The sequence below is a fragment of the Sorex fumeus genome, unplaced genomic scaffold (genome assembly GCF_029834395.1).
Source record: "Sorex fumeus unplaced genomic scaffold, SorFum_2.1 ptg000109l, whole genome shotgun sequence".
NCBI classification, from domain to species: domain Eukaryota; kingdom Metazoa; phylum Chordata; class Mammalia; order Eulipotyphla; family Soricidae; genus Sorex; species Sorex fumeus.
In genome coordinates this window covers 1386582-1407570 of record NW_026606166.1, presented here as the reverse complement: position 1 = coordinate 1407570, position 20989 = coordinate 1386582, and the positions used below count along the sequence as shown (strand labels likewise).

General features: G+C 57.1%; 1 protein-coding gene across 3 annotated transcripts in view; it reads right to left on the bottom strand.

Moving 5' to 3' along the window:
• Positions 1-20989, bottom strand: part of LOC130042729 (multivesicular body subunit 12B) — a 139429-nt gene that overhangs the window by 65971 nt on the left and 52469 nt on the right. For all 3 annotated transcript variants that reach the window (XM_056134909.1, XM_056134912.1, XM_056134911.1), the window contains 2 exons: positions 18407-18536; positions 16117-16239 (listed from right to left, as the gene is read on the bottom strand). In XM_056134909.1, the coding sequence (XP_055990884.1) occupies positions 16117-16239; positions 18407-18536 (253 nt within the window). The remainder of the gene's footprint in view (positions 1-16116; positions 16240-18406; positions 18537-20989) is intronic.

The window sequence follows — 20989 nt, the reverse complement described above, 5'->3', positions numbered from 1 at the left end:
CAGAAGGAACGGGGAAGCCTGGCCAGGGAGCAGGAAACCAGCTGGAGGCACCACCGAGACACGCTGCCCTGCGCGAAATCAGCGACTCACAGCTCAGGAAGAGCTAAATTTCAGGTGGCGGGCCCCGAGATGGCATGGAAGGGGCCTGGGGATGAGCAGAGGAATCAAGGGCACGGGATGAGGTGTCCCCAAACTCTCCCCTCCACCTCCACACACGTGACCAACCCGTTTTCAACACAGCTGCCAGGACAATTCAGTGAAGAAAGGACCATCATCCCAGCAGGAGATTGAAAAGAAACAACCAGCTCACCACACACACACACACACACTCACATGCACACATGTGCACACACGTGTGTACTCACACGCACCCACACGCATGCGCACCCACATGCACATGTACCCACATGCGCATGCACACACATGTGCACACACATGCACATGCATGCACTCACACACGCACATATGTGTACACACATGCTCGCACATACATGTGCATAAGCACGCGCGCACACACACACACACACACACACACACACACACGATCCAGAATTCCAGAAAAGTGCGCCAAGGTCTGGAGTTTGAGACTTAACTTCAATGCATCTTGATCTAATGGGCACAGATAGGAAAAGAAAACAAAACACAACCACGATGACTTTATGTCTGGCAAAGAATTTTTCAAGAACAGAGAAAAGCACATGCTACGGACGGGGAGAGGGAAATACAATGCGTCTGGGCTTTAAGTGGGCAACACGTACACGGCTTATTCTTCCAAAGCTGCCTTTGGGAAAAACGAGAAGGAAGACTCCCTCTCTGGCACGAGCAATCACAGTTCCTAGAAAGTTAGTGGGGCTCGAGGGGGTGGGGTGGGGGGTGGTCTGTGTGTCCATCTTCTCTGTCTCCCTGGAGCCGCAGGCAAAGCACGCTGGGATTCAGGTGGGCTGTGCTCCAGGAGGGACTTGCTATGTAAGGACACGGGGACAGGAAAGAAACGTCACTGCTCTCCCCTTCTCTGAAAGGGCCACTCTCTCTCAGACATACTCCAGCTGACAGCGTGAGGCTGGGGAGAGGGAAGGGAGTGGAGGGTGGTCACTCCTTCTGGAAGCTTCCAGTGCTGGGAGGTGGGCAGGCGGGCACAGAGGCGCGACTGGGGACTCTGGAAAACTCAGTGCTCGCCCTGGGTGCGCCTTCCCTGAAAGGAGAGCTCCATCATGAGGATGTTCCAAATATGCTCCCGGCATCAACCTGGATCATGGAGGGAGGTGTGTGTGTGTGTGTGTGTGTGTGTGTGTGTGTGTGTGTGTGTGTATGCATGCATATGTGCACATGTGCGCGTGTGTGCCTGTAAGTATATGCAGGGGCTGCGTGCAGAGAGGGCAGCAAAGGGAACCCTGGGGGGGGGGGGGGACTGCTCTGAGAAGAGGATGAGGATGGCAGGAGAAGGGACTAATGGATGTTTTCATCCCCAGAGGCTTGAATCAAAGACGCGGGTGTCAGGTCAAAACAGAGCCAAGCCCCCGCAGGCGCCACAGTACAGAAGGCCTGGAAACGGTGCCACCTCATGGTACCAGGGTGGGAGCAGGGCTGTGCGCAGGGCAGGGGAGAAGGGCGGAGGTTGCAGGCAGCAGACGCCCCTGAGGAGAGGGTTGACCCTCACAGCCTTCTCTTCGATTTTTGTGGGATTTTTTTTTTTTGGCAGGGAGAAGCTATTTTCACCGCTAAAAGGTGCTGGCCAACAGCAAGAGATGTCTCAGTGTGCTGGCAGTGTCAGCACCGTGAGGGGCAGACAAGAGCAGCCTGCCCGGCACTGGGGGCACCAGCCACTTCCCGAGGTCTGGGCAAAGTGTCTGCTGACAGACAAGGACCCAGGAAATGTGCCAAGGAAAGTGGGGGGGCCTAGGGGGTAGGGACATGACACTACAATGGAGGAAAGTGGTCAGGCCCCCTGTGCCCCCCCTTCCCCCGACAGCCCAGCAAGGTGGGACTCCACCCGTGCCCACCAAGCACCTGGGGGAAAGCATCACCTGTGCCGCGCAGCTTCTGTGCCAGGTGTGAGCGTGCTTAATGAATGCCGTTTAATGAAGAAAAAGGCGCTCGTAAAACACCTGGCAGGAGCGGGCACGGCAGAGGGGCCTCTGGCCGCACCTGCTGGCGTTTTAATAAGCACCTTCCCGAGTCCCCCAATCTCCAAGGCCCGGCCGTGGCATCGGCACAAGGCCCCTGACCACCGCCCGCATGGCCAACAGGGCGGGCGCCGGTTTCTGAGGAGCCATATGCTTGGGGACGCGAACCCGGGAAGGTAATTAACACGCGCCCCTTCCAGCCCCAAAGGGACCCGCACTCACCACGGCCCGCTCTGACCCTCAGCTGCCAGACTTTTGTCTGGTTTGGTTTGGGGGCTTCCCCTGGCGATGCTCAGGGCTTATTCCTGGCTCGGTGCTCAGGGATCACTCTGGCTGGGGCTTTGGGTGGGGGGACCGTCTAGGATGTCGGGAACTGAACCCGGGTTGGCCGCGCGCAAGGCCAGCGGCCGGCTTGCTGTGCTCCCCTCCAGCCCGCATGGAAGCAGCACCAGGCAGCAGGTTGACAACACAATTGCTTTAAAAGAAATAAGGTCTTTTTTAGAAAAAAAGAAAAAACATTTAAAAAATGTCACGTGAGACGCCTGTCTTTTCCCTTTAGAAATTCCTCTGAAGGAAATGGGAACGTGTACATAAATCCCCCGCATTGTCGAGCAAAAAAAGCTCGAAATACCCCCAAGATATGCAAATAAAAGCCCACAAGGCGACTGGCATCCCTTTGAAAACGACTGGCGTGAAAGAAAAACCAGAAACATCTGCTGCGCGCCTGCCACAGGCCAGGGTCCAGCGGCCGGAACGCAGCCCGTGGTGAGGGGAGAAAGGGCCCAAGACCGCAAGAACGCAGGAGCCAGGGAGTGACCCGGGAGAGACCAGCTGGGAAAGGCTGGGGGGGGGGAGGGGGACAGGATAGGGGGATGGCTCAGGGAGAGGCTCTGCTTGGCCCTTCAACCCCTCTGAGCACCATCCCTCCCGCTGTCCCTGGCTTTGGCGAGGCCCATGTTATCCAACAGGCGGGCAGGCAGCTTCAGAGAGGTGAAGGGGCTGGTCCACGGTCACACAGCGGACGTGGCTGGCTGAGCCCAGCAGCCCCCTACTGCCCTGTGACTGAGACAAAGTACAGAGGAAGTGCAGGCGCGTTCAATCTGCACCCACACCACACACCAGCACCGGCCATGGGTCTCTCAAACTCCCAAGCTCAGTCTAGAATGAGTTTCCCTCCTGAGCTGCATTAAGACACAGACACCAACTCCCATCCCCACCTCCCAATGTCTCCGCAGTGGAAAAGGCCGGAAAAAAAAAAAGCTGCTGTGGAAAGAGCGAGAAAATCACGATTCCAAACTCCCCAAGTTCCTAAGCACAGGGCTTTTAAAAAGTGTGTGCAGCCCGGCAGCATATGGCAAATCAATTACTAGTTTAAATCTTAAAACAAAAACATGGCAAGTGTGGTGCAGACATAATCAAGAACAACGGTCGGGCTTAGATTACAGCGGGCCACTAGAGTTTTGAATACAATTAATCATCATTCCAGGCAATGGGAAGCCATATTGACACTTATTCCTAATTTGAATATTTAATTAGGGTGAAGTTCTTCATCAAATTATTGCAGAACTGGGAGAAAGCCCGGAAGACTGACACGATTCCCCATCTTAACCCCTTCCCAGCTGCTCAGCTGTGAGCAAGGCGGCCCCCCACCCCCGCCCCGTGCTGCGCTTGGTGAGGGGGAGGTCTTGGACCCACGTCTGCAGTGTGAGAGCCCAGCGCGGGGCAGGAAGGAACCTGGAGCTGAGACTGCAGTGAACCCCAAGAGCGGGCGCTGCCCACCCCGGCATGCAGTGCAGTTCCCTCCAGCTCCCTGAGCGATGCAGTAGAAGAGGAAACTAGGGGGGCTGGAGCCATAGTACAGTGGGTAGGGCATTTGCCTTGCATGCGGCCGACCCGTATTTGATTCCCAGCATCCCACATGGTCCCCTGAGCACCGCCAGGAGTAACCCCTGTGCATCGTCAGGTGTGACCCAAAAGGAAAAAAAAAAGAAGAGGAAACTGAAGCTTGGGGGAGTGACAGATGTGCTCTGGGCAGGGGCTGCAGTTTCACATGCACATGTGCGTGTGGACCTGCGCACGGAGTCCCCAGAGCTAGAGCCAGCGCACAAGGGAGAGAATACAGACACACTCTTGGCCAGTCTGCACGGCATGCAGTGTGTGTGGGACCAACCTAGGTCTCACCTCCCCTCTGCCTCTGCTCTGGAATTCACTCTTGGGTCCAGCCGTGCCACTGACGGACGTCTTGAGGATGACATGAGGGGAGGCAGGGCCCCCTGGCCCTGCATGTGGCCGCGTTGCCCTGCATGGGGAGGCCCTCAGGAAGGGGCCACGGCACAGTGGCACTGGCGGCCAGGGGTGGCCAAGGCCAGCAACAGGGAAAGGTGAATTTGACTTTTTTCCCCTGCTCCCACCACCTGGTGAAATGGTAAAGCCTCGTGGACACGGGCACCGTCGTGGCTGAGCAAAGGGGACAAGGACTGCATTTCCTCCCTGCTCCTAACGCTTTGGAGGTGCCGTGTGGTTCCGACACCTTTCCTGAAGCCAGGCTTCCATCCACAGCTGACAGCAGGTTTAGCCCCACCAAGAGAGCTTGGTGCAAAGGAGGCAGGTGGCAGGGGGGCGTGAGGGAGGCCCGAGCTCTTCAGAGCAGAAATTTCCCCCTGAAAGCCCGAGATGGGTTGAGTGACCCTCTGGTGGCAACGATCCGGGCTCTGCCTCTGCAGCCCCTGGGAGCTGATGATCAGCCCAGAGGTGGCAGCCCCCGTCTGGCCCCCCACCAGGTCAGGCTGGCAGCAGGGTGCCCACACCCCACCCGCCCTGCTCCAAGGATGCTCCTTGCAGGCGCGGATGGCGGCAGGAGCCTCGAAACTTTCCTTTGTATGTTACATTAATCCGTATAAGAAAATCTCTTTTAATGAGGAGTGATGTAGTTACAAACTCTCCAGAGCCATAATTAGAGCAAACTAATTGAAGTTGTGTTTTGACACACTTTCCAAATTCACCGGGGCCGGGTGACATATTCACGACGCTGCTGCCGCCCGACCAAGGCGGCGGCGAAATCATTAGGCTGATAACACGTATTTGCATTCCTCTCATGCCAGCAGCTCTCCCTTAAATACTGTTTCTGCTCCTGCGCCTTTACTGGAAGTTTCCATGGGAAGATATTAACAGTAATTATTAGGGCTCTAGTGGAATTTTAATGTTGAAAAATAACAATGGGCATTAACATAGGTTGGAGGCCGAAGCTTTCGCTGAACCTCCATCCTCCTGACGGTGGGGGCAGGGGTGGGGGAACTCTCTCTCCATGGGGACCCCCACCCCAACCCGCTGCAGGGTCCTTTGAGGACCACCACTCGGTGTGAGCCCTTTCCCGGTAGGAACCAAAGCCACAGCTGTGACTGACAAGGAAAATCTTTCTTTTCTTTCTTTTTTTTTAAAGAACATTAAAATGAAACAGGAGAAATTTTTTCCGAGCAGTGGGGGTAAAAAAGTCCACAATTTATAGCACAGTCTTTAGTAATAATAATAAGAAGCCTAATGGGTTCCAGGAGGAGACGACTTGCCCAGTCTGTCGCCGCCCTCTCAGGGACTGAAGACAGACTTGGAATAAGTGAGATGAGGGAAAGAACGCTGCGTCTGCATGCAACGAGCACGCATGCACGTGTGCATGCGTGGTGCTTGTGCTGAGTGAACTGCACGTGTACATGTGAGCACACGGGTGTGGTCCAGGACTGTCAGCGAGGAGGCCCTGTGTGCCACCAACACGGCCAATTTTCGGGGATGCTTAACTCAGACCCTCAATGTGCATGCACACGTACGTGCACTCACACACAGACACAGACACATACACATACACAGAGGAAGAACATGTGACAATCCTAAATAATGGTTATTAATGACTCCTTCTTCTCAAGTGACAATTCTTTTCTGAATTGAAGTGAAGGGGTCTGTAGTGAGCAGAACCTGGCAGCAAACGCCACTCTGGGGCAGGGGGAGGGCTGGTTCTGCTGAAGGGGTCCCGGCAGCTCAAGCCAGCAACAGGCACAGTGAGGACAGTGCTGAGCGGGGCGGGGCACAGCGAGGCCCCTCCACAGACGGCAGGGAGACCAACTTCACACCTTGCATGAGATGGGGGCCCACCCCAGAGGATGGAGCCGGGTGGGGAAGCTGCTTCCTCAGGAAGGGCTGCAGGGGCTGGGCGTCAGCTCCTTCATCCGCCTGCTGCTTCCAAGTCAGAGGACACTCAGGAACCAGGGAAACCAGTTCCCGACCGCAGCTGACTCCCGGACTGCAGTTTGGTTTTTCCTGAGCCCGGCTACGCCCAGAAGAGAGACAGGGAGGAAGCCACAGCGGAACCAGGGCACCGTGCTCCCACATAGCGGCCCGGGTCCTGCCTAAAGAACGGGATTCTTTCAGAGGCTCTAAACCTCCTCTTAAGAATAAGGACACACGGGCACAGCGAGCTTCCCATCTTCAAGCCTTCCAAGCTTCCTGCTTTTCCAGACCCTGAAACAGCCAGACTTGGGGTGTGGAGAAGGGCCGGGCCGGGCGACAAGGACAGCCCCGGAGTGAAGGCCAGCGTCCTCTCCTGCTGGCGCGCCCAGCTGTTTGTTCCGCAAAAGCGAGCGGCTGACACAGGGTGTGCATGTTATACAGGTGTGACGTGTGACACAGTGTGTACATTGCATGGGTGTGATGCCTGACATGGTGCTTGTGTGTGTGTGTGTGTGTGTGTGTGCGTGTGATGTGCATGGTATTTGACACAGAGTGTATGTTATGTGTGTGGTGACTGACACCAAGTATGTATGTGTGTGTTATATGTGTGGTGCCTGACATGGGGTGTGTGTGTGTGTGTGTGTGTGTGTTATGTGTGTTTCTGACACAGGGTGTGTATGGGAGTGTGCAATTTGTGGTATCTGACAGAGGTGTGTTTGTGTGTGTGTATGTGTGTGGTGTTTGACACTGGGTTTTGCGTGTTTGTTACATGTGGGGTGTCTGACATGGTTTATGTATGTGTGTGTTATGTGTGCAGTGTCTGACACGGGGTGCAGGTATGTGTGTTATGTGTGTGGTGACTAATACCAGGTATATGTGTATGTGTGTGTTATGTGTGTGCTGTCTGACACGGGGGGGGGTGTTATGTGTATGGTGCCTGACATAGGGTGTATGTATTCTGTGTGTGGTGTCTGACACCAGGTTTGTGTGTATGTGTGTGTGTTGTGTGTGTGGTGTCTGACACTGAGTGTGTATATTATGTGTGTGGGGTCTGACACCAGGTTTATGTGTGTGTGTATTATGTGTGTGGTGTTTGACACAGGGTGTGTGTATGTGTGTGTTATGTGTATGGTGTCTGACACCAGGTGTGTGTATTATGTGTGTGGTACCTGACACCAGGTTTATGTGTGTGTGTATTATGTGTGTGGTGTCTGACACAGGATGTGTGTGTGTGTTATGTGTATGGTGTCTGACACAGGGTGTGTATGTTATGTGTGTGGTGTCTGATACCAGGTTTGTGTGTGTGTGTGTATGTGTGTGGTGTCTGACACTGGGTGTGTGTTGTATGTGTTATATGGGTATGAGGTCTTGCACTCATATGTGTGTGTGGGGAAGAGCCCTCAGATATTGACAGGAGTGGATGCGGGGCACGGGGTCCCCACTGAACCCTGATGACCTGTCCTCGAGAGTGCTCTGTTCCCATCTCTGCAGGGAGAAGACGGCTGAGTGGCCACAGGAAGGTGAAAATGACGTTGGGTGTTTGCACAAGGCCTGGCACACGAGGCCTGAGAAACTGTATCTGAAATGATGATGGTTGTACTTATAATCCTAATAACAATTATTAATATTATTATTCAACTGGAAACACAACATCTGCTGCTCGAGAAGGTGATGTGAGTTGAACGCCACCCTCCCCGAAGGCAAGAGACCCAACCAAATCAACTCAGAAGGCCTTTGAAAAGTTACTGCAAGCAAAGGACTTTTATTAAATATCTAAACTAATCACTGAAAACTGCCTTCAAACAGAACAGCATGTGTGTACAGCTGGGGGTGGGGGTGTGTGTGTGCTGAAGTCCCAAGAAATTTCGCTTAACACCTATTTTTACTTAGTTTGGCAGCTGGATTTACACGGATAGAGCCTGGTGAAATATTCCACCAAGCTCCCCGCAAATAGACTGTCAGCTTCCACTCTGATAAAAGGTAAAATATCCCCCTCTAAATGGTCTGGCTCACAGAACGGACCCTAAAGTAGACTGATAAATCTGTTCTGACACACGGAAAACTATTTTCATAATCTTGAAAAAAGCCTCTCTCCAAACCCGGGAGCTCCCGCCAACTGCGGAGATCCTCCTGCTCTTGAGAGCCGGCAGAGGGGGGAATAATGCCGCACCGATAACCCAGGAAGTGCGCACAGGCCTCAGGACCACTGAGACAAACAAGACGTTCCCAGTGCCACAAAAGCCACAGAGATAACGCCTCGAGGAGCAGGCCAGGGGGAGCCACATGGGCCAGCCCAGAGGCGGAAACCGTACTGACAAATAGTCAACTCTTCATGAAACAGAAGCTCCGACCCCCCAGGAAGCCCCATTAAAAATTAATATCACAAAGTGTACCGCCTGGTGTCGGCTCATCGTTCACCGGTCAATGGCACCACAATGCATTCTCATCACCCTCAGAACTGCTCAGACACTGGGCCCCGCGGGCAGACCTGGCGCCACGGCACTTGCCTCAGCGCGACAATCCACTGGCCTGACTCCGGGTCTCCTCCATCTGCTCTCAACTTCCAGAGGGAGTGAGATGGAACTACCCTGTGTGGTGGCGAGCCCCGGAAAGCCATCAGTAGGGCTCCGGGACATGTGTGGTGCCCACATCTGCATCGGCCAGCATCCTCATGCATCCCTAAAAGAGCATGGGTGGTGAATGGCCAGGCAGCTTCCAGTTGTGGGAGCCTGGGCAAGACAAAGAGCTTCATCTTGCATCAGTGGCACTGGGAGGGGGCACTCAGTGAGGCCCAGGATCCCTAGAAGGCGACATCCCAACTGCCAGTCGCCCAAGGTACCTGGTTCCACCATGAGAGACATCACAAACATCCAGTGACCTCATGGCCACATTCATCAGGGCACAAGGACAGATGGGCAGCCAAAGGCAGCTCGCCTGCCCGGGTTCAAGTCTGACCTCTGCTACTCAGTCACTGCGAGGTCTTGGGGGTAGGAACAGAGTCTCCTTGATGTTGGTTTCCTGTCTAGGGACAAAGGTGAGAGTGGTGCTCAGTATAGAGAGATGTTATTGTGACAATATGAGTTATCATCTGGAAAGCACAGGGAACAGTGTCAAGACATCAGATGAATACAATATAAATCTTTCAGATGGATGAATGGGTGGATGGATGGGTTGGTGGGTGGGTAGATGGATGGATGGATGGATGGATGGATGGATGGATGGATGGATAGATGGGTGGGTAGATGTGTGGATGGGTATATGAATGGATGAATGGATGGATGGGTGGGTGGGTGGATGAGTAAATGAATGGATGAGTGGATGGATGGGTAGATGGGTAGGTGGATGGATGAATGGGTAGATGGATGAGTAGATGGGTGGCTGGATAGGTGTATGGGTAGAAGGATGAAAGGATCGGTAGATGATGGAAGGATGAGTGGATGAATGGGTAGATGGATGGACGGATGAGTGGACAGATGGATGTATGTATGTATCAGTGGATGGGTGAGTGGGTGGATGAATGGATAGATGGATGAGTAGAGAGATGGATGGATGAGAGGATGAGTGGATGAATGGTTGGATGGGTGAGTGGATAGGTGGATGGATGATGGATGGGTGGAAGCATGGTTGAACGGGTGGATGAATAAATGGGTAGATGGATGAGTGGATGGGCGGGTAGGTTGGTGGATGGATGGGTGGGTGGGTGGATGGATGGATGGGTAGATGGATGAATGGATGGGTGGATGCGTGGTTGGATGGGTGGATGGGTGGGTGGATAGATGAATGCATGGAAGCATGTTTGCATGGGTGGATGTGTGGGTAGGTGGATGGATGGCAGGTGAGTGGATGGATGGATGAGTGGGTGCATGAACTGATGAGTGAATTGATGGTGGGAGAATAGATGGAAGGATGGAAGATGGAAGAACAGATGGAGGGACATGTGAATCAATATATGACACCCGATTCCACCTAAGTAAACTAGGTCACAAGAACCACTCAATAATTATTTTCTGGTGTCTCAGGCACCTGGAATCATCTAGCGGTCCCAGTCATTCTGAGGTCTCGCCATATGCACTGCCTGCTCACTCTGAGCACCACAGGAGAGAACACAAACTTCCCAGTAGAGTGACACAACATTAACACGAGTGCTGTCTGCGTGCGGCTAGCCCTCCCAGTGTTGTCCCAGGAGGAATAGGCAAAGGGGCACTTCCTGTCACCCATCAGCAAGCAAATCCAGTCCCAGCGTCCATTGTGAGTACCCGCAGTGGGGACGGAGTGGTGAGACCACGCTGGGAGAGCCTGGCAAACAGCTGGCAGAGGTGCAGCCAGGCCTGGAAGCAGAAAGCCCCCCCCCCCCCACACACACACCCTGTACCCTGGCTCAGCATGCCAGGGGAGCTTGCCTGCCTGCCTGAGGAAAGTGCTGACACCTGGCGAGGCACATGGCGAAGTCCAGGGCAGAGAAGTTTCTGGAACGAGCACAAGAGGAGGCTGGCCCCAGAGAGTGCAGGGATGTGTGGTCACGAAGCTTCTGGCAGACTAAAGGGCACAGGCACACCCAGAGCTGCAAGCAGAGAAGGAGACAAGGACCCGGCAGGCAACTAAAACATGAAACTCGGAGGCCCAACCTCGATCTCACCTCTGAGGGTCCCTCGAGACCCCCTGGTGTGCGGGGCCTCTGGGCGTCTTAGCCGCGTGGGAGGAGGGCACAGAGGATCCCGCAGGCCCACAGGAGGTGTCCAAGGGGCCTCCTGCGAGCGCCCCTGTGAGGTGCCCAGGCCCCCAAACTCTCTGTCAAGTGGGGGTGGCTGGGGGAGGGCGGGGACCATGAGGACTCGGCCTGGCCTTTCAACCCCGACCCTGGCACGTATGGCCTTGGCACAGCAGGGGCAGGGCACGCACGGCTTGCAGCTGCCCTCAGCGGGGAGCCTCCCCCAGCAGGGCTGGGTTTGTGTGTGCCCCTCCACTTGCTTGTCCCCACTCTGCCACAACGGGGTAGGGGACAGGTGTCATCTGAGTGCTGACGGTGGGGCTCGTGGATCCTGGACCGTGGGCATAGAGAACTAGCCCCAGGGCAGCCATGGACAGAGGAGGGCCAGCGTGGGCCCCAGGCAGGCCCAGGAGATGGGTTGGGGGGGACACTGACGGCATTGCCACTGCCGGTCAGGAGGGGACATGGGCCTTCCCATGATGGCTAGGCGGAGAGGCGTGGCTGAAGTCAGTGGCCACCTGTGTTCTGGAAACCTGACATGGGCAGCAGAGTCACGATGGAACCGGGGGGTCCCGGGGAGGGAGACCCAGCGCAGGTGACAGATCGTGCGCCGCCGCTATGCCCGTCTCCCGAGCATCTGTCACAGATTGATAACATCCACGCGGAAAGTTAAGTGCAATTATGTCTGTCACCGAGAAACCTACTTCGGAGCCTGACTGACAACTCACGGGAAGCTGGAGGATCACGGGAAGATCACGGGGATGGGAGGGGGGACGGCAGAGGACAGGCTTGTCTTGGGGGACACGGGGGTTGCGGCATGGCAGTGGGAGCCTCTCATGGAGGAGAGGAAGGGGCACAGGGGCACATTCTCGCTCCCAGAGGACGACCAGGCTGGGGCAAGTATACACACACATACACAGGCACACACATACACATGCACACACACAAATGAAGACATGCACACGCACAGACATGCACACAGACACACATACACATGCACACACAAACATGCACACATATGTACATGCACACACATGGACACACATGCACACACATACACACAGACAAACATGCACATACAGACATGCACACACACATGCACATACACACATATATGCACACACATGTACACGTGCGCACGTGTGCGTGCGCACACGCGCGCGCACACACACACACACACACACACACACACACACAAACCGTCCAGATCCAGAATGTGCATCTCGGCATGGCTGAAGAGACCCGGCTTCACTTCTTTTAGCTCAGTCCTGTGCACTGTCACAGGGAGGGCGCCGTGCCCGTTAGCCTGGCGTCTGGGCCTGTACCCCGACAGCAGCACAGCAAGCAGGAGACCACAGTGGACACTAAGGGTCAATGCGGGGCAGTGCCGTGGCCCTATGCCCCCCTGGGTGCCCTCGGCCAGGCCTGTGTGACCTCCACAACAGGACATGATCCGGTCCTTAGATGACACGGGAGAGGCGGCTGACTGACATGGGCAGCAGATGGGCAGCTGGTGGACACGCAGGGCTTCCCCCAATGCTGGACCCTGCATCCCGGACACTTTCCTTCCTGAAGTACAGGGAGCGGAGTGAAGCCGAACTCAGCCTCCTATAGCCTCAGTCTCCTACCTACAGGCCTGTCTCCTGGCTCCCCCACACCTACCCCTTCCCTCCATCACACGGGCCACTTCAGGCCCATGTCCAGCCGCTCTGTCCTCTGCTCAGACCCTCCGCGGAGCTCTTGGGATACAGGACACTGGCGCCCAGCACACACTGCCACTGCCGTGGCTCGCCGGGCGCCCCATCTGGTCCCTGTGCCACGGACTGTTCTGGCCCTGGGGGAGGTTCTAGCAGGAGCTCTGGCCGCAGCTGAGATGCAGGGGGTGGGGGGGAGGTGTGTGTCTCATAGATGACCGCCCCAGCACCTCAGGTCTGACTAAGCCACGGGCCCACTGCTCAGCTGGCGGGGGCCAGTGTGGCCAAGTGCCCTGGCAGGCGCGGGAAGGCGTCTGCAGTCTGCACCCGTCCCCAGGCAGCGGCGCCCAGAAGACCAGGAGTCCCTGCCTGTCGCTGTGTTTATGAGCAGCTCAGGGGGGGGCATCTGCCACGGTGTCCCCTGTAGCTGCTGCGGGAAGGGGAGTGGCACAGGAAGGCAGTCCCACTGCTGGGGGGAGGTGTGGGGGGAACCGAGGCACCCTGCTTCTGGAAGGAGCAGCATGCATCTTGTCCCCGGCCAGGGGCTGGCATGGGTACAATGCAGCCTCACCGAGCCAGCCTCATCTGCTCAGGGCGTCACTGACACTGCGTCGGACTCCCTGGAGAGGCCCGGGCGCCCCTGATGTCTGGGGAGGGGGAGGAGTCCCTGATCAAAAAGGAACACTGGCTCTCAGGCTCCGTGTCAGCCAGGAGGAGCCCCCAGGGAGGGCCAGGACCTGGGAAGGGAAGGCCATCCTGGGGCGCCTCCCCGACAAGGGCCCTTTGTTTTGAAATAAGCCCAGGTCACGGCTCTTGAAAACCCAGCAGGGAGCCTATGAAAAGGAGACCGTTTTTTCCACTCTGGTTTTCAGCTTTTGTGACAGAAGTTCAGGCTCACAGAAGAGGCAGGGTCTTTTCTGGGCCCTCGGGGTGTCCCTCCAGGTCCCACCCTGAGTACGCTGGGGACCACCTACCTGCACTGGGCACCCCCCACCCTTCCCGCCCTCCTGGCCGCACAGGAATCCGCCACCCCGAGGGTGGCCAGTAGAGGGCGCCATCGCCACGCTCCCACTGGAGTCTGCTTTTTCCACCGGGTCCCAGCCCACACAAAGACCTGGCTCCAGCGGGGGCCGAGCCTGAGCTCTGACACGCCAGGAGGAAGCGGCCGCGAAACACAGACTCGCTGGCCGAGGAGACGGAGACGGGTCGAAACAGAACTCTGTTCCGATCGCCCTGCTCCTTCTACAGGCCTGTCCGCTCTCCTCAGAAGACGCCTGAGGCGTGTCTGGGATGATGGGCGGGAGCTTGGGGGGCCGGAGGTGGGGGTGGGGGCGCTGCAGGTGGGCTCAGCTGCTCAGAAAGCATCTGCCGGAAAGGGAGCCCGGTGCCAGGTGGCATGTGCAGGTCCAGGGGAGCGTGCGATGCTCAGTGACTCAGTGTTTGAGAGCAACCCTGAGAAAGCAGCCTCGCTGGCTCCAGTCCTAGTAGTATTCAAGGAAGGCTGCCTGGGGGAGGAGGCATTGGAGCTGAGCTCAAATTTGAGGGCAGGGGTTGGGGACCCCAAAACGGAACGCAGCCCCAGGGGCAGCAAAGGGAGAGGGGGGCTTTGTGTCTGGGGCTGGGGGGTAGGAAGAGAGAATGGAAGACCCGGGGGGCAGACGTGGGGCCTCCACCCTCCAGACCCGACTTGGACCCTCCTGGCCAGCACTGAAACACAGCTCATGGCCTGGACCAATGCTGTCAGCTCCCCCTCCGGGAGAGAGGAGAGGCCGAGAGCCCCAGGACTGAAAACCACTCACTTCACAAACCTCCAATGGGAAAATCTGAATAAGCAGAAAAAGAAAAATCAAAGAGGCTGGGTAGGGAACAACACACAATCTCGAGAACAAGCAAGAGGCAGCAAGCCCAGAGCAGAGGAGACGCTTAAGTGTGTGTGCCCTCCCCCTCTCCCCCCCCCCCCCCGCCGTGAATGCTCCAAGGAGGGGCCAGCTGGGCAGGTGGATAGACGCGCCAGCCCCGCGTCACCTGGCTGCCACCACACACTGGAGGGTCCCCCTCAGCCGGAGCGGCGTCTGCTTTATACGGACTCTCTGACATTTGTGTTATTGGTGAGTAAAACAGAACTGACCCTGTTTCCTCACAGCCACTGTAAACCATGAGCTGTCCCGCAGGAGGTCGTAAGAGACAAGAGCCTTCGAATCTGCCACCGGGGGCTGGAGCGACAGACAGTAGGGAGGGTGCTTGTCTTGCATGTGACCAACCTGTGTTTGAGCCACGGCATCACATATGGACCGCCCCACCCACCCCCCACCCCCGCCCCAGTGCACCAGATCCCTGAGCACAGAGCCAGGAGTCACCCCTGAGCATCGCTGGGGTAGCCCCAGGGGATGAACCCCCCCCCCCGGGCTGAGCCACCTCTGCTGCTGGCTCCCCCCCTTACGCTGGTGGGGTGAGGGGTGAGGGGCACTTTCTGTGCCCACTTCTGGGCTCTTTCCCAGCGCCCTGAGTGACGGGTTCCCTGGTCTCCGCGGATGGGGCAGGCTCTCTGCCACATGTGACCTGCGACTTGGGGAAGCGGAACCTTCTCTACCCGAGAAGAATGATTCTGGGGGCGGCGAGGCCCGAGTTCCCCTCCTGGATGGGCCCCTGGGGTCCTCCGAGCCACGTGGTGCCTGAGCCACATCTGCCCAGGTGGGAGAAGGTTCTGGAGCGTCATCGCTGCCTTTCTGCTCCTGGCAGGGCCGGGCCACCTGGGCCCGCCCCCATGGAACCTTCCAGATCCTCGGCCCTGAGGACCCGCCTCCCCATCTCTCCTGATCTGTCCTTCAGGGACACCTCCCTCAGCGCCCTCCAGCACTGTCCACCAGTAACTTGTCAGCGGCTGTGCAGGGCTCTCTCGGTCCACGAGGCTCTGGAAGGGGCCTCAATGGCAACCACCAAGATCTGCCACGCAGGGGCCCTGCCCGCGTCCCAGCTTCCTTATGGAAGCCGTGATTCAAATGAACACTCCCCCTGCCTGGAAAAAGCCTCGTTCTTCTCCCCCGCCCCGATAAGCTGGGGAAAGCCGTACGTAATGATGAAGGCCCTGCTACTTACCCCGCTCCTGGTTTCTGTGGCTGAGGCCAAGCCCCCCGCCCTGGCTGTGGCCTGTTGCTTCCCCAGCCCCCACAGAACCCAGTGTGTGTGAGGTGCAGAGCCCGCCGTTTGGGGAGCCTCAGAATGGCAGACCACAGAAGACCCTCACGCTTCCCCTATGCAAGGGTGCCGGGGTTTCTAACCGGGTGTCTACAGGCTGCCCCTGGGGCCGTGTGGCTGTAGCTGGGTTTCAAGTGGGGTGCCCCCAAAGGCAGGTGCCCGGCGCTGGGAGGAGCCTCACCTGGGCAGGTTGGGTGCAGGCGTGGAGGCGGCCGCTGATGGGGAGGGCGTGGTGGGCTGCGATGAGTCGGGGTTCCGTGGCACACGGCCCATCCGGTACCAGATGCCCATGCTGTTCAGCTCCCTGTGCAGAAGAGACCCGTTGGCACGTGGCCTGCAGACCCAGGGCCTCTGTACCCGCCACCCGCGCGCCCAGGTTTCCGTCTGGAACCGATGTCCAGTGTTTCTGAGGGTGACTCCCTGGTCCCAGGAGGGTGGGACAGGAGCAAGGGACTGCCGGCACCATCAGGAACAGCTCCACACAGCAGGGCTGACCCCGCTCAGCCTCAGTCTCAGGCCAGGCTAGGGAAGTCGGCCAGGCTCAGAGCCCGCAGCCACTCACAAACCAGCACGAGGGGCTGTGGACACACATGCCAGGCCTGGCTACTGCCGCATACACACTCACACACACACGAGTCACGCATGCACACACACACACTACACACATATACACACACACTACACACATATACCAGCCATGCATACACCAATCATAGACACACACATACACACCAGTCACACACCACACACAGTCACTCACATACTCACACACACATGTCACACACACACGCACATACCAGCCATGCACACACTCACACACTCACACATATCAGTCACGCACACACTCACCATACATGTCACACACATATGCACACCAGTCACACACACACCAGTCACATACACACCAATCACACATATACACACCAGTCACACACAAAACTGCCTCCCCCCATCAGTCACGCACACACCTGCCTCTATACACTCATACACACACGAGTCATACACACACCAGTCATGAAGACACCCAACTCACTCTCTCTCTCTCTCTCTCACACACACACACACACACACACACACACACACCTCCTCACACACATGCACACACCCGCCTCCCTACACTCCACTTAAGCATGTCTGAACCACTGTGAGGGAACATTCAAACATCCATCTTACACCTTTTCTGCTGCCCCCCACACTGCTTCCTGGGGCGCAGAGAACTACCCTTTCCAACAAAGAGACGAGAACTCCTGGCTGGATCCTTCCAGAAGCTTCTCGGTACAGCAGCTTCTGAGCACAGCTTTTCTAAAGCAGAGCCATGTCCCGTCAGACAGCACACAGCCAGGGGCTTGGTTCCCAGAGACCCCCTGCCCGGCCTGCCTTCCCGAATGTCCCGAGTGTCCCCCAGCGTCCCCCAGCCTGCCTTCCCAAATGCTGCCCCCCCCCCAGCCTGCATCCCACACAGAGAGCTGCCGAGCCCAACTGTGCTGGGTCCTAGGCCCCCGGGAAACGCGCAGGAGCTGGCAGGCCGGGGTGCCTGAGGAGCTTCCCTAGGGCCACGACACCCAGACCCGCACGCGGGGGACTCCATGGCTGAAGAATCCGACGAATTCTTGTGCATCAGGTTGAAAATAATCCCCATTCTTTCACCTGCCCCCACAGGCTGTGAGCAAACCTCACACCCCCCCCCCCACCCCGCACCATCCCCCAGGACCTCTGAGGAAGGGCCTGGCTCGGGGTGAGGGACGAGAAGGAACACAGAGCCCAGACCGGGGGGACCTGTGGGGACGCCAGGGGGGAAGCAGGTGGCTGGGTGGGCGGAGGGTCAGAATGGCCTCATGTCCTAATAGCCGGTATCCACTTACCAACTCCCTACCCCTTTATGTATTTGGAGGACAGCCACCCCTTGGCCCCCAGTTCCCATGGAGCTGAGTGGGACATTTGCCAGGTGGGTCCCAGCCACAGTGGCTGAGCCAGATCTGAGCACCGTGGGCTTAATGGGGGTGCCACAGATGGGCAGCTCTTGGCCTCTGGATCTGAGTGGACAGTGGGCGAGGCTGGGTAGGGGACATGTGCAAGCATGGGGTCCCCCTGGGAAAATCAGCCACAGCTAGCTGAGGGGTGGTGCAGTGCTGGGGCTGGTCTCTGCGGGCTGTCCTGGTCTTCTGTGGCCGGTGTCCCTGTCTCCCGGGATGCCAGCTCCGTGAGTGAAGCCGCCTTGTGTGCCCTGTTCACCATCCTGCCCGGGGCAATGGCTGGAGAGCGCCCCACAGAGCTCAGCAGAGTGAGTGCAGGGTCCAGTCTGCAGGTTCTGGTGCAGAGGAGAGGAGAGGGCGGCAGAATGCCTGGACAGGGGCCAGAGAAGGAACACAGGGAGCAGCGCAGGGCGGCGGGGTGGCCCTGGGCGCAGAGGGCAGGAGCTCAGCAGGGGAGGGCGGCCAAGAGGAGGTGGCGATGCAGGCGTGGGGACTCACCCAATGAAGGTGTATTGTGGAGGGGCCTGCTTGGTCCGGCCCATGATCCGAATGTCACAAATGGCAGCTTCCGTTGAGTCCCGGGGGATGAATTTAATGCACAGCCTCTTCTTCCGGAAAGCCACTTCCTCTGCAGGGATGGGCAGAGGGAGGGAGGGTCAGGGTCGCCCATAGACACCCACAGCACCATTCTGAGTCACCGTCACCTCCATGCCCCCAGCCCACACTGGAAGCGACCGGGCACCCCCGACTCCCCACCCGGGGCCGCAGAGGACAGGCCACGACTGGGAAGGGTCCCCGGTCACCTGCTCCCTGCGCTGGACAGCCCCCAGGGGCACAGGCCTCAGTGGGGAGAGGCAACCTGGAATAAACCCTGGGGACTGGCATCTTAGAAGCCCCAAGTCCTGGCGGCTTTGGGTCACTGGCGGCTGCCCGGGACGCCTGAGCACTGGACGTGGGCCCTCTTCTTCCTGTCATGGCTGGAGTCCCCGGGCAAGGGGCACAGGAGGAAGCCAGGGGATCCTGCCCTCAACCACTTTCCGCACCGTCGCCTGTGCACTAGCTGCTTGCTTTGGTCTCTCTGTCTCCTGCCCTGCCGCCCACTCCGGGGTTTTGCTGGAGAAATTTCTAGAAGGCCCCAGAAATTGGGTCGTTCCCTGTACTTCCCATCAGCAGCAGTTAGAGCAGGAGCTTGGACTTGGCTCAGGGTAGATTTGGCAAGCACGGGCGCCTCCAGGGGGCTTATGTGTCCTGTGATGTCCAGTCTGAGCTCCAGCTGGGGGCCAGCGGGGACCAGGCTGCCCTGTAGCTGCCCTCGGTGTCTCCCGTACCCCCAGGCCTGTGCCCTAGAGCCCTGGGTCTGTGCCAGAAGGGTGTGTGTCAGATCCTGCCCCTCCTGCTGCGTTCAGCTTCTAAAATTCTTTCTTTCTTTCTTTTTTTAAAAACTGAATCACCGTGAGATACACAATCACAACGTTGTTCGTTGTTCGTGACTGGGTTTCAGTCACACGATGTTCCAAAACCTTCACCAGTTTCCCTCCCACCACCCTCCCCATCTGCCCTGCCCCACCCCCACCTGCCCCTAGGGCAGGCACTTTGCTTCTTTCTCTCTCTCTCCCTCTCCCTCTCTCCTTCTGGGCACTCTGGTTTGCAACAGAGGTGCCATTTATGACATATATCCCTTTACCTACTCATCTGCTCGGAGAGCCCGGCAAGCTACCGAGAGTATTCGATATGCCAGACACAGTAACAACAAAGTCTCCAATGGAGACGTTACTGGGCCCGCTCGAGCAAATCGACGATCAACGGGAGGGCCTTTACCTTTACCTTTACCTTTACTCATCTGCTGAAATTCTTACAGAGAGGAAATTTCCTCAACGTTTTGGTCTCCCTGAGTTACGCTCTGGACAGGGCCCGGAGGGGAAGTTACGTGTTCCTTTCTCTTCCTGCTCAAGTCTTAGAAAAATGACTCGGGGCCCTGGCAGTGACCAGGCAGGTGTCACTTGTCTGCTTGTCTGTGACATTTAAACAAGCTTCCATCCATCATGCCACTGAATACGTGAGTCAGACAGACGTGGGCTGGAACCTTGACCCAAGTTTCCCGCACTTATGACCTTGGGCCAGTGACAATTCCTTTGAGCCTGGGTTTCACGATCAGCAAAAGGGAGTTCGCGAAAGCACACAGGAGAGGGAGGCAGGGGGCTGAACAGCAGTGGGAACACTTGGCTGGACCCAGAGTCCGACTCTCACGACCTTCCGTTTGGGTCTGCACCAGGAAATTGGTACCTTCACATAGAGAGCCCAGTGCAGAGGAAGAAAAGGGCCACTCCGGCTGGTCTGGATTTGATCGAGGGGAAGCCTGAATCTGGGGTGTTGTTTTGTTGTTGTGTTGTCTTCCAAAGATCCAGAGAGAAACTCACGGATTCTGTGGGTTCTTTTCCCCAGGCAAGGCTAGACCTATCTGTAAGCAGGGCGCAGTAGAATCCTAATTCCAGACCCCAAAGGTCAGTCGGGGGAGGGGGCATGAGAGACCATCAAGGAGTAATCCTCTTCCTTCAGAACTGCCAGACTGCCCAGATCAGGCCTTTGGAAGTATAGAAGAGGCCATAGCTCCTCAAAGAGGAGGAAGTGAGTTTGAAGGGGTGAGGCTTCTCCTCAAAGTGAAGGAAGTGAATGAAGAAGGCTCCTCCTCAGAGAGGGGGAAAGTGAGTGTGAAGGATCGCTCTCTCAGAGGGGAAGAAGGGCAAGGGCGTGAGGTGTGAAGCTTCTAGTCAAGGTAGAAAAGTGAGTGTGAAGGGGTGAGGCCTCTCCTCAGAGAAGAAGTGAGAGGAGAAGGCTCTCCTCAGAGGGGAGGAAGTGAGTGTGAAGGAGTAAGGTCGCTCCTCAGAGAGGAGGAAATGAGAGGAGAAGGCTCTCCTCAGAGAAGAAGTGTAAAGGAGTGAGGCCGCTACTCAGAGAGAAGAAAGTGAGCGAAGGAGAGAGTTCTCCTCAGAAGGGAGAAAGTAAGTGAAGGAGAGGGCTCTCCTCAGAGGGGAGGAAGTAGGTGAAGAAGGAGAGGCCTCTCCTCAGAGCAGAGGAATGGCA